Below are 13,560 nucleotides of genomic sequence, written 5' to 3'. Positions count from 1 at the left end.
TGAAATCTGTAAGATGAAACCTATTGCTGAGGGCTGAAAAACAAGGCAAAGATGAAATCTGTAAGATGAAACCTATTGCTGAGGGCTGAAAAACAAGGCAAAAATGAAACCTGCATGCATTAGTTGAAAACGTACAAACACACTCAATAATTACTTGATTCAATTCAATTCATTCAATTTAATTCAACTCAATTCGTTTTCATTCACAGCAACTGACTGGCATACAAGCAAAACCAGAAATAAAAGTTATATAGAATTACTGAGCAAAAAAAAATTAACATTTTGAATAAATAACATTAACATAACAACTAACAATTAAACATAGGTGTCGGACATGTGGAAGAACGTCATATCGAACCACATACTTAACTTGTTCTATTGCAAGCTCCAATATAGCTTCCAGGCTTTATCTTCAGCCTTTAGACAACAACAAGCGAGAGCTGGTATCACATTAAGCTTAGGAATCGAGTTTAACATAACGAAAATCACATGCGTACCTTTTTAGCCAAAATCTCTTCTACTTTTTCTGCTGGTTTCAGCTCATCAGAAGCAAGATTTGGAATTGGAATGCTTGTTGCAAGCTGAAAAATAAGAGCACAACTTCAATACACCAAACATAACATTTTCGATTCCCATTGTAATGATGCGAAAATTATTTTTTTTCGAAAACTAAGAACAACCACCCTGCAAATTATGACAAAGATTCTTGAGCAAGATTAAAAACTGTAAACTGTTATCACAAAAGAATTTTCAAAAACATTCTCAAGGGTTCTTGGGTTTAGTTTTGTTCAGTTTTTTTCAGTTTCATATTTTTTTAAATTCTCAACATACAATTTATATATCATTAATACTAAGAAATTATTAAACTAAACTACATAATAGCATAAATACAAATATAGGACAAAATAAATTGTATGAAGGGAATTTTTAAAGGAGGAGATCTCTCAATTGGTAAACTAATCGAGAGGAGACCCCTCCCCCCACTATTCTAGGGCAGTAATTGAGCAGTTTTTTATGAGTTTCAATACAAAGTAATTGGCTAAAATGCATATATTTTACACATAAAAATAGGGACATTCCAATTAATTAAAATCAGCTGGAAAGACTCAGAACGGGAGTTTAGCAGTTATACTAGCAAACTGGTTGATCTTGTTCAACAAGTGAATTTTGAGTTTCGATTTGAAAGATGTTTTTGATGGAGAATTTCGTAGTTCAGAAGGTGAATTATTCCACAGTTTAGCACCAATATATCGAATTTAAAATTGAGTTGATATTAACGTTTGACAAGTTGTTGTAAAGGTAATTCTATTAACTTTTATTGTTATTTTTATGTTGTAATTAGGTTAGAGGCCATCTTGGCCTAGATACCTTATTAATAAAAAAAAAATAAAGAAGGCCTATTTTCCATGACTCAATGCCTTTAAATGGCGGAAGTAAACAAATTGGCCTCACTCGGCAGTACGCAGCATGACCCGAGTTGACATCTAGCGCGTCTATACCATTGTCTGGCAGCTTTCGGATGTGACTTATGTACTTTGCCAAGATGGGCCAAGCATGCTACATTGCCGTAGTTCTGTTTATCGTTGTTTTAGGCACAACTCAGTTTGGCACAGCACAGAAATGCTATCAAGACGATGGAAGACCTTCTTGGTGCATGCCTGAATTCGTCAATGCAGCGTCTGAGAAAGACATTTATGCAAACAATACTTGTGGGGTGAAAAAGGCCAGTCATTATTGTGTTCAAAATGGTCGCATTGGACTTCAGAGGGCCTGTGAGATCTGCGATAGTCGTAACAAAACTCTCGAACATCCAGCTCGATATATGAATGACATTGTTCAAGATATTGTTACCTGGTGGCAAAGTGACACACTTTTTGACAATAAGTACCCTGTTAGGATTATTCTAGACCTGGGCAAAACTTTTGACATAACATTCGTTCTGATAACTTTTCACTCGCCAAGACCCGAGTCTTTTGCCATTTACAAGAAGAGCAGTACTGCCAAGGATGAGAAATGGACACCATTTCAGTATTATTCACAATCCTGTATGAACAATTACAGAGTTTCCCCTTATCAATTTTTAACGAGAAGAAACCAAAAGGTCGCCTTGTGTTCAGAAAAGTACAGTAGAATTTCACCCTTCAGTGGGGGAACTGTGGCGTTTTCAACCCTTGAAAAACGGCCTGAACGCTTTGGTTTTGATAGCAGCCCTGTTCTACAGGTAAAATTTTCGCTTAAATTTTAATTTAGATCCTTTCTGCATATTTTTTTCTACAGTACTTTTCAATTGCCTTCAATTTCCCTTGCTTTGGCTTCCTTTCGACTTCCTTTTATTTTCTTGCAATTAAGCATGACCGAGGAAGGAGAAAGAAGGCGTGTTTATGCTAAACTACTTTGATGAAGCTTTTTCTTAAGAGAACAAGATTGAAATATTAAAGAAGGAAGAAACGAGAATAGCACATGGGTGAAAAACGTCAGGAGCATAAAGGATGCGCGCATCCTTTCCCCTATGTACCGTAATCATTCGATCCAGTGCCGCGGTGCTAATTTTCTAAATCAACTTAAAGTGCTGCTCTTATTATATTTCTAAACTTCACTTTAAATTTCATTGACGAAAACGCCTTTTAGGAATGGGTCACCGTTGCCTCCTTGCGAATCGATTTAGACAGACTGAATACTTTCGGAGACGAAGTATTCGGAGACCCCGATGTGCTGCGCAGTTACTACTTCGCAATTTCCAACCTGGTGGTTGGTGGTCGATGCAAGTGCAATGGCCATGCATCCGAATGTTTACATCTAGGAAAGGAAAAGACAAGGCTCAAATGCAAATGCGACCATAATACTGACGGTGATGATTGCGAGAAGTGCCTTCCTCTGTACAATGATACTCCTTGGAAGAGAGCAACGCGATACTCTGCTAATCCATGCTCACGTGAGTGCTTTTTGTGCTAGATCTCTATGCTTCAACCACAGATAAGGTATTATAATCTCTACTCTGTGCTTTAACCACAAGATTTTCATTGATATTTTCATCATTTCATAAAACTATTCATTTTTAATTTAGCTTGCAATTGCAATGGATTGGCACAGTCTTGTGTATTTGACTTGGATTTGTACAAATCAACCGGCCGTGGGGGGAGGTGTATTAACTGCAACAACAACACTGATGGAGTCAACTGTGAAAAGTGCAAACTATATCACTACAGAAAGTTTACAAATGAGGCATGCAAACCATGCAACTGTGACCCCGTCGGCTCCAAGCGTGCTCAGTGTAATTCTGATGGACAATGTGCCTGTAAGCCGGGGGTTTTCGGGAAAAAGTGTGATGCGTGCCGACCAGGATATTTCGGTTTCTCGAACGCTGGATGCAAGTACGTGTTTACTCATTTTACTTTGATTCTGATGTTTGAAGAAATTATGTCAATGACCAGCTCAAGGGGCCTAGGCGCATGTTTTGAGTGTTTTGACATTAAGTTCATATTCTGAACCAGATGTGGTTTTGTTTTGTGTCCATCAAGAATAAGTATCCTTGGCACAGGATGTAAATACAAGGTTTTTGCATTATAGAAATGTTGCAATGTTTCTTATCATCTAGTAGGATTTGTTCTGAAATTAGAGTCGGCTTTACTTTCCCTATACAGAAGAAGCTCTGTTTTCCAACCTTTTTTATCCTGATTTTTTAATATTTTGTGTGTGTATTTTTAAAGGCCAAAGTTATGCATAAGCATTTATCTATTTGAGATTCTTTCAAAAGCAATAGCCGTATCCAAAAAGGATACCATGGGTGCAGGCGTGTGACCCTCAATACCGAGTATTCTTTCTAACAATGAAATGAAATGAATTCACTACCATGTTTAAAAAGGGGGTACCCCTTTAGAGTAACTTATGAACACAGAACAGACCCTGTTGGACCTAACCTTTTCTGGACCTGACCTCTGTTGGACCTGACCTCTGTTGGACCTGACCTCTGTTGGACCTGACCCCTGCTGAACCTGACTGCTGTCGGACCTGACTCCTGTTGGACCTGACCTCTGTTGGACCTGACCCCGGTGGGACCTGACCCCAGTTGGACCTGACCCCTGTTGGACCTGACCTCTGTTGGATCCGACCTCTGCTGGACCTGACCCCTGTTGGAGCTGACCCCTGTTGGACTAGACCACTTTTCGACTACACCACTTTTCGACTACACCACTTTTGGTCCGAATTAAATTCTATGTTTTGATATCTATGTACATTTTATTGTAGACCGTGCAAATGCTTTAAAGAGGGAAGTTTGAGCGAAAATTGTGATGAGACGGGAAAGTGCAAATGCAAGAAGAAGATGGTTGGACAGAAATGTGACCAAAAAGAGTCCTTACGATAAGCTTGGAAATGCCATGGCGATAAAACATTTGAGAGATTTAGAATGAAAACATAATAATCAAGTTTCAAAACTCTGGTATTTTATAAGAAATAGACGGCAAATTATCTTCTAGAAAAAATAGTTGTGCTTATGAAACTCCTGATTGGATTGTCATTGTAACTTTGGATTTCTTAAATTGTACTTGATTGATCATGCATGAAAAATATAAAATATCTATATTTGCTAAGATGTCTATTCAGTAAACTACGGCCTTCCTCAGGCTTAGATGTTACTGATACGACCCAGCAACCATCCCAATCATTGCCTGACTGTTCCAACTATCAATACAGTTTGGTCAAATGGCTTATTATGCAAACATAATAACAAACTGCAAATTCTTACCTTGAAAATCATTGCGATTTTTGCGTCGGTCAAGCTCACTTCAAGGCCGGATAGAACTCCCGATATTTTCATCCTTTAAAATAAATTGAAAACATATCCTAAAAACTATATAAAAACATCATGCACACCTAGCTCCGTTTATGAAGGGTTATCTCAAAGGGAAGGCCACGAGAAGGAATTCAAATACATTCACTTTCGAGCAATGATTGCGTTAAGAGACCTTCACTCTCTCTGTGAAGAGGTTGCCAATCCTAACCTAGAAAAACTCAAAGCTTCAAATGTTAAGTACTTGGCTTAATAACAATGAACAAAAGCCTGCACGTGCAGCTTTACAGGGAGGCGGGGTCGATAGAGTCACACTGGTACTGAAATGAACAGTTATAACGTTGTGTACACAATTACAGACAAAACTGGCATCAAGAATAACAATTTATTAACATTGAAGTGAAGAAATATAAAAGGACTCACTGTGCAAGTCTTGGGTCATCTGGAACCAACGCCTTAGCAAGCTTGCCATCAAATGAAACCGGAGAAAGAATATGCTGTGGTGAACTGCGATCGAACCGAGCTTTATTCCAGTCAACTTCTACATAAAAGAATACAACATAACAGGCAAAGATTTTAATCATGATTTGAATCAAGAGTAATAAAAGATTCTAATCCTCAAAATCAGTCCATCACTGCAATCAAAGAGATATGATCAACTGCTCGTTTTTATCCGGTGAAAAACGTGGTCTCAGTTGTGGATATAAAAGATTACAAAACCCTTCTGATCACGAGAATCGCATCCCTTATAAGAAGGTTCCTGAATGTTTGCAGTAGAGATTTTCTCAAATTTGAAGACGTTTCTTGTAACACAACTCTCCATTCAGACATACAGACATAAAAAGACAAACAAAGAGCTAGTCATAAAACGATAAAATACGTATTGATAAGTTAAGATACCTTTTTGGCAGACAAGAATCTGTAGTGCAGTCAGACTTATCAGGTATCGATCATAACATTTCTCTTGCACTTCATTTTCATCGACTTCCTTTGGGTGAAAAAAGAAACAAAATAACAAGTTTTAGCACCAGACTGAAGGTGTGCTGAAATTAACTTTGGACTTCAAGAATCTTACTGTTTACTGGTCTGTAGTTTAGTGCTCAATGTCATATAGACAGAGGTGTAAACGCTTTAGAAAAGGACGGCTCGAAGTTGCTACTACAAGTGTACAGAATGGGAAACTTCTAGGTATATCAAAACAAACTGAAAAGAAAGGGACGGTTCTAAGTTGCAACTACCAGTTTACTGAAAAGGACATTTCTAAGTGGATAAAATCAAGTATGTTAACTGGACAATTCTAAGTTTTCATTACGACTTTCACGCTTCAAGCGACCTTAAGCTTGCATTAGCTTTGACAATTCTACCTGGAATATTGTTTCTCAAGAACTATAACTACGTGTACACAAGAATGCAGAAACAAAAAAATTATAGGCCCTTCCCTCTATTACGTCATATACTCCTGCAGGATATGTGATCTGAATATTGTAGTCAGACAAACATCACGATGGGATCACAAGCATTTTTCATTACTAACCTTTATGTTAATAATTCTTTCTTGGTTAGGGTCACTGTCTAATTTCAGACTTCCAAAATCTACCAGAAGCAAGGTCTTGCAGCTACAAACAGAATAAATACACTACAATTAAAAACAGCTAAAATCCAAAATTTTGCGTAACAATGTAGCAAGAACACTGATCTTGAAATTTAAATTCTAGCTATTCCAAAATATATAAAGTCCCAAAATATATAATGACCAGAGTCTAAGCAAGGCGCAAAAGTGAATAGAAAGTACAGAAATTAAATGGGTCAAACAAGAATTTATCGCGAAAAAAACAAAAATAACTGTTTAAAGCAGCAGGTAAACCAAAGTATAAAAATCATATGCATGACTTTTATCAAGACCTTCGTAGCAATATCGTTAAATAATGTGGTTAAGTGACATGAAATGACGTAGCCATTTTTTGAATTTTGATCATAGATTCTGAAAATAAGTTTAAAAACACTGTAAATTGGTATCTGCTGTTAAATTCATGAATGAAGAAAAGACAGCAGCAATTCTTTGGTAAATTCAGGTATTTCACTGCCAATAACTCAGTAAATATCTCAGATGTTGAACTGATTAACACATCAAGAAATAGAGATAAACATCACATGGCTCTCTTTCACAGAGTATGGTCCAAGTTAAGAAATTGTAAAAACAGACTTTCTAAGACTGTAAAACTCCAAGTTTAGAAATTCAAAAAACAGACGTAATTATTTCACAGCTCTATTCAAACATAACATTCTTTCGTAGCATTTCAAATAGGAATATAAATACCTTGAGTAATTTCCATTCTCAGGCAAGATAAAGTACGAGGCTTGGATAGAAATATCAACATCTGTGACCTGAAATCAATAGAGGACCCTTAACGTTAATTCTTAATATCATGAAAAATTGTGTGAAAATTATTATATGTTTAGTTTGTTTTCTAATATGCCATTATTATTTCTAATATAAAAGAGAGGGGCAGTGCGGGTGAATGACTCGGCCTTGGGTGTTGGCTTGAAAGCACGACCCGATAGCTCAGCGGTAGAGCACTTGACGTACAAAGTCAGGGGTCGTGGGTTCGAGTCTCGCTCGGGTCGGTTATTTTCCCGCACTCTCTATTAATTATCTTCAAAAATCCTGTTGTCTGTAAATAATATGCCATTGCTTGCCAGAAGCATATTGTCAGCTGAACTGAATGTTCCAAGAAAAATTAGGCTACCAATTGAAGGCTCCATCAGAAAATCACAAGCCTGTGTCTGCTCAAAGGAATATTGCAAACAACTAGAGTAAATTCTACCAGGGTGCATTTTATGTAAAAGGAAATCCAATATCAGCATGTTGTCTAATCAATTAGCCAGTCTCGAACCCAAAATTTAATGGGTGTCACAAATTCCTTGTATAGAGGTATACAATGACAAGGTTAAATAACAAGGTAAGTTAATAAATGTGTTAAAATAACAAGGTCAAATGCCTGGTATACGCACGCTGTGATGGTCCATGGCATACAATAGTCCAGCTGTACTGTTCATTTTGAGTTCCTCGAAAGTTGAGTAGGCTTTGTCTTGTAAACTGGAAGAGCAAACAGTGCTGCTTAAACAAAAGAATAAACTCCGTTTGGGATCTTAGCTAGTGTTAAATTTTCTTCAAATCAAGTATCGCTGGCGGTATTATAAATTAAAGGCAATCTGTCTCGTTGTGGATTGGTTAACGAGAACAATAGCTGGAACAATAGCCTAAACACAATTCCAGCGCTCCGCCATATTTTTTACAATGCGATATATTAAAGGGGGACTGGAAACAATAAAAAATCCCTTTGTTCTTATAACCAATCAACGTCGTGACAGATTGCCTTTAAACTAAAAGGAAACAATGAATTTAAAATAAACAAAGATAGCAGTTTATGTTACTCAGCTTCTCACTGTTACAATCAGCATACAATTGATAAAAAGTTTTCTCTGCTCTAAGTGAAAGTCATACACCTCTGTTTTCTGCGAAACATGCGAATAAAACCAACGTAAAAAAGCCAATGAAAACAAAGAGCAAAATGCAGCACGAAAACATCGGAAGATTTCAGTGCTTAAAAGTGTTTGCCCGGAGAAATAAAAAACACATTTCTGGACTTACTCTTGCAGAATCACATCTTGAGGTGGCCTAAAGAAGCTCAACATCTGCTCAACCGTGTTCTGGAAAACAAAAAATTGATTTTTTGACTTCTTAAAAGTATATGTAGTCTAGAAGGCAGGCATCCAAAAAGAATAAACTTCAAAATAAACACAGTTCATAAGAAAAGCAATACCACATAAAAATGTCTTACCGAATCATAGACGATCTCAACCGGCTGGATCATGGCCTTGACGAGCTGATCTACATTTGGTTTCATCAGTGGATTGGTTTCGAATGTAGCGTTGATTAAAGCGAGTTGTTGATTTGATCCTGGGAACACACAATCGTGTCAATAGAAGGGGAACAGTTTAAGCAATATCTTAAACAGACGAATAGATGTTACAGAACATAGGCTATATTGCCACAAAGATAGCCTTTTTTCTAGGAGCTACTTTCACTATGGTGGTACCTAGCTACACATTCCCAAATTCACATTATCGACCTATAACCAAATAGGGCAGTAGCCCCAAGAAAACGCTACAAATGATCACTTAAGTGGATAAGGGGCATTGAAAATACATACTCTAGATATACAAGGTAAGCTGACTTCGAAGATAAAGCGATACAATGTGGTAACGTCACAAAATGTATTCTTAGAACATTTTAAATTGGATTATATAGTCTGAGAGCACATCATAAACAGATGTGCAAAACCAGTTAAATCTGTTACAAATTGACTGAGACGTGGTCACAAAAGCATGCGTTGCCATGGGCTCCGACACAGGTTAAAATGGAGGAGGGGGGCAAGGAAAAAATTAATACCCTAAACAACAGATTATGGAAAAATACTCTATGGTTTTGCAAAACGAGTGAGTGGGTGCCCTCGCCGACCCCCCCCCCCCCTCGTCGGAGGACGTGTTTGCTATGATGTTGAGAAATTGATTAAACAAACTGCCTTTCTATATATTGTACAAAGCTAAATAATTTAAACAATGATGTAAAGGGCTGGAGGTACCAACAACAGAAGCTGAAAATATCATTGAAAATATAACCAAGAAAGAATTTTTAACAGTTTGTGAAACAAGAGAACTCCAACAAAAACAGACACCCACCTGATTCCTTTTGAACTGATCTCACCATAACTGGGGTAGCACCATCCTTCGGTGTTCCGTACAACCGCATAAGATCAACTTTGGCTGATACTCTGAAAAATCATTAGAGAATATTAGAACTGGAGGCATATCTTCCAGCGAAAAACTGTCTAATTTAACAAGGAAAACAACTATATGAAAATGTAGCCACATATCAAATTTTTAATCTGGTCACTCGCTCATTAGACTTAAAAGGTAAATACAGTGGTGGGCCTAAAAGTCGAATTTGTGAAAACGAAATTTTTGATGGAAATTTTACAATATTCTGGGAAAAAAACTTGACGAAAACTAAATATCCCTCCCTTCACTTGTCCCCCTCCCCCCAGGACCATTCATTCAACTCCTTTGAAAGACAGTCGATAGGAAATTAGATAAGTACCTTATGGCCTTCGCAGAGGGTCTTTGATGGACATCAGCAAAGAGATTTTCAAGGGTAAACTGCATGACGTCAATGGGCGCAGAGGTCCTGAATTGGAAGAAAGAAGAATGCATTGAAGACTAGTAAAACTTTTCCGGTTAGTGACTGAAAAACGCGAAATTTTCTTCGCTTATGGTTCAACTGATAAGTTGTTGAATGCATTTAATTTTGAATGCTCTGGGTTCAATATTCTATGAAACCTTCCTTGTCAAATCTTGAGTAATATCAATGAACTGAAATCATGTTTTTGACATTTACAAACCTGTCTGAATCTTCTTTCAACATAACTGATATTTTCTTCAAGTGGAAGTAGAATTTCAAGGCAACATACTGAAATCAAACAAAAAAATTATTTTATGAAAAATGTGTAGAATAAAATATAGTGATTTTGATCTGTTAAAATTACAGAAAACAAAACTATTCCGCATAGTTGAAGAAAAGAGTTATTTTGCCATATGCAGAAAGTTGTATCTTTGTATTGCATAGACGAGTTTAAACACGAAGCATTGACTTTTCGAGCAAAATTTAAACAATATGCAATTTAACATCCTTATGACAGGAGGGAAACTTTGGCAACAAATAACTAGCATTCTAGAAGAATCCTAAAATAGCTGAAAAGAGTATAGCGCTTGCAGATGTACTCTGAACACTTAGGACATCAGTCAAAAAATAGCTAGCTCTTCTGAATTTACCTCCTTCGGGAAAGGTGTGATAACCTCGTTTTCACTGTAACCAATAGCACTGTACAACTTGTGCATTTCCTCTTGACGTTGCTTCTCTGGTATTAATTCTATAGAAGCATGAAAAACAGAACAGAATATGATAAAGCAACCAAGCAGTTATGGTGGATCTTAAATAAAATGGGACAATTTTTAAACAAGAATATTGATTTAATACAAAGGTTCTGTTTAGTCTCCTGCCCACTCAGCCTTAGGCCTAAGAAGTTTCATTATTTCTAGTTGTGTAATTAATTGTCTTTGGAGTACAAAGTTTCTTAGTCTAGACCAATGCCCTTGCTTACAGCAGAAGAAACATATTGCGGAAAAAATATGTTTTCTAGCGGCTTCAACAGAGAACGTACTACAGAGAGATTACTGTTAAATACGGAGAGGGCTAAATAATATATGGCAAAAGGATTTTACGATAATCCTTCAAAATCTTAATTCACTTCTCTTTGACCTTCAATTTTCTTGTTTGTGCTTTCTTTTTCTGGCGATTTTTCAGAAAAAAAACCACCAAACCAGCCTTTCTTTTTCTCCGGACTTTTTTTCTTTCTTGAAATCTAGAAGAACAAGAAAAATAACGAATAACAGTTTCTTAGCGATTATATAATTTAATAGAAAAACTGATACTTCTATCTGATATGAAAGTGATATGAATGAAGAATTAAAACGTGAGAGCACAAGTCGTGAGAAACATAATAATCAAACTTTAAGATTAAAGTTAAAAAGCGTTTTGGAAATTATTCAAAGAAAGCTATACGTCTAATAATTAAGTCACTGACAAACCGTGACAAATCATGTGTCTAATTACCTCGACAACAGGGTATAATTACCTCGTTTAGAGCCATTTGCCGATATATTGTTATGCTAACAACATTTAGTTTCATTTCCATCTCCTGGACAAACAAGGATTAAAAGTCATAGTTTCATTTCCACAAGAATAAATAAATTGGATCATAGCATTCAAAATACGAAATTTCATTTGACCAATACTGATTATTTAATATACGATATAGAACGAAAGAGCAGAAATGGCACATGAATGTCGGTAAATTCGTAAATTTGAGCCCACCTAGCTCCCTGCAACATAATCCGATGTTAGCCCACACTTAGGCCCTGAACGCACTGATTTCTGACATAGAACTCATTATCTTTGTCAAATGGGAAATCGAGAAAAATTTTTCAAGTTTGACATAGAGAATCCGATTTCCGCTTAGAAATTCGAGCGCTCTGCAGTTGGTGTGTAAAATTGTTTGTTGTTATTTGGTTAATGTGAGGTGGTTTAAAACAAAGAACGATTTGATTTTAGGTATTGTGTGGCGCCAGAAAAATGCATTGATTGCTAATCATTTCCATTTTCCAGAGTTCGTCCTGCTCTGGGGCAGGACGACGAAACCTATGAGGGATTAGTGAATTTGGTTCAGTGGCAATTTAGGTGGCCGCACTGGAAAATCAGCATTAGTTTACTAACAGGCTTAATCCCTTTTCTCTATGAACAATAGATATTAAGTGTGTCAGAAGTAATTCCTGAAATCTTGTTCAGTGCCTCTAGGGCCTTAGAACTCTCTTTCTTGGGACTTTGGTTAATCATTTCAAAAAGCCTATGAATCAAAACAGTTCTTATATCAGATTTCCTGATGACGTCATTGTACAAAATTTCTGTTCTGTCTTATAGCCCGGAACGCTTAAATCTCAAAAGTTCAAGCTTTATGAAGTGCGGTTTACAACGAGAAATTTAAGTTTCTGTTCAGCAAGGAACATTACCACGAGAAGCCACTGTGGTAACTTAAGTAGCACCAATTCTGCAATTTAAATGAGAGTGGTTCTGCAAGATCTGAGCAGATGTAAACTTTGGCAGACCATTAAGTCTCTACATTTGAGAAAAGCACGCACGCTGAAAATCCGGGAGTTAAATGCATCTGTTTTGAATAGAATTGATGTTTTCCCAAGCTGTATAGTTCATCAGCAAATCATCTTAGTTCGCTCTACAACAGCGTGTTTTGAACAGCGTTAGTCTTAAAAGGATACGGAGATCATGATCTTTGACAGTACTGTATAATACATAGATGTCAGGCCTGTAGAGAATTGAAAATCTTCAGACAAATCAGTCAACTAAACTGGATTTAGTTACTTAACCATCTTAGTGTAGGGAATATGGAAACCAGTATCGTAATTTCAAGACCAGAAAAATAGCAGAGAATAGATCTCAGCAGATTCCAGAATATATATCGATTTCACGGGTGTGAGCGGCAGGAAGGTTTTCCAAGTATGCAATAGTTTTAAGAAAGGCAAATGCATAATTTGACAAGAGTATATAAAGCGATTAAATTTACAGTTGCGCTTGAACTTTTCCTTGTACCTGACAAAGCGTACGAACCAAAACCATGGGCTATTAATATAAATTCCAAAGATTAAAGGAAAATTGTGATCAAGGCAGATAGGGTAAAACTTTATCTGGAGGAAAGCTGGTGCGTTTTCTGATCTATGGACAACAGGTCTTGCATTGACTTAGTTTCTGAATTGCAGGCTTACCTTTAATTAGTTGCAGGCTTACCTCTAATTCTCTAACAGACGTTTTTGATTGCGATTTGTTCTTCAGTTTGTCTCTGTATTTTTTCTGATAGGCTCGACAAAGCTCTCTACAACCAAAACAATTACACTCTTGTTAACATTAACTCTCTTGTTAACAAAACAGATTGGATTTCATCAGTTGATCGCCCGTGCTAGCAAATAGTTAGGGGTCTTAGAAACAATTAGTCTAATTCAGTTTTACAAAATCAATGTTGAAATAAGACCAACATTAAAAACAGCCGAGCATCAAATTACCTACAAGATTAGTTAGAAAAATG

The 13,560-nt window shown here is 36.7% G+C and overlaps 2 protein-coding genes across 4 annotated transcripts in view; one reads left to right on the top strand and one right to left on the bottom strand.

The window, feature by feature from the left end:
• LOC135693636 (intermembrane lipid transfer protein VPS13A) overlaps window positions 1-13,560 on the bottom strand; it is a 72,031-nt gene that overhangs the window by 43,959 nt on the left and 14,512 nt on the right. For all 3 annotated transcript variants that reach the window (XM_089111647.1, XM_089111648.1, XM_089111649.1), the window contains exons 15-30: window positions 13,266-13,350; window positions 11,545-11,607; window positions 11,169-11,271; window positions 10,682-10,779; window positions 10,252-10,319; window positions 9,951-10,037; window positions 9,533-9,624; window positions 8,632-8,750; window positions 8,442-8,500; window positions 7,802-7,886; window positions 7,107-7,174; window positions 6,324-6,405; window positions 5,690-5,777; window positions 5,213-5,330; window positions 4,745-4,817; window positions 498-581 (exon numbers count right to left, since the gene is read on the bottom strand). In XM_089111647.1, coding sequence (XP_088967773.1) covers window positions 498-581; window positions 4,745-4,817; window positions 5,213-5,330; window positions 5,690-5,777; window positions 6,324-6,405; window positions 7,107-7,174; window positions 7,802-7,886; window positions 8,442-8,500; window positions 8,632-8,750; window positions 9,533-9,624; window positions 9,951-10,037; window positions 10,252-10,319; window positions 10,682-10,779; window positions 11,169-11,271; window positions 11,545-11,607; window positions 13,266-13,350 — 1,372 coding nt within the window. The remainder of the gene's footprint in view (window positions 1-497; window positions 582-4,744; window positions 4,818-5,212; window positions 5,331-5,689; window positions 5,778-6,323; window positions 6,406-7,106; window positions 7,175-7,801; window positions 7,887-8,441; window positions 8,501-8,631; window positions 8,751-9,532; window positions 9,625-9,950; window positions 10,038-10,251; window positions 10,320-10,681; window positions 10,780-11,168; window positions 11,272-11,544; window positions 11,608-13,265; window positions 13,351-13,560) is intronic.
• On the top strand, window positions 1,498-4,573 carry LOC135693098 (laminin subunit gamma-1). The gene is made up of 4 exons (XM_089111652.1): window positions 1,498-2,221; window positions 2,629-2,932; window positions 3,065-3,371; window positions 4,246-4,573. The coding sequence occupies exons 1-4, from the start codon at window positions 1,529-1,531 to the stop codon at window positions 4,361-4,363; spliced, it is 1,422 nt and encodes a 473-aa protein (XP_088967778.1). The 5' UTR covers window positions 1,498-1,528; the 3' UTR covers window positions 4,364-4,573.

Source organism: Rhopilema esculentum, chromosome 11 (genome assembly GCF_057945365.1).
Source record: "Rhopilema esculentum isolate cy_ngs chromosome 11, ASM5794536v1, whole genome shotgun sequence".
Classification (NCBI taxonomy): domain Eukaryota; kingdom Metazoa; phylum Cnidaria; class Scyphozoa; order Rhizostomeae; family Rhizostomatidae; genus Rhopilema; species Rhopilema esculentum.
The sequence above is the reverse complement of the archived record's forward strand: the minus strand, read 5'-3'. Positions and strand labels throughout refer to the sequence as shown.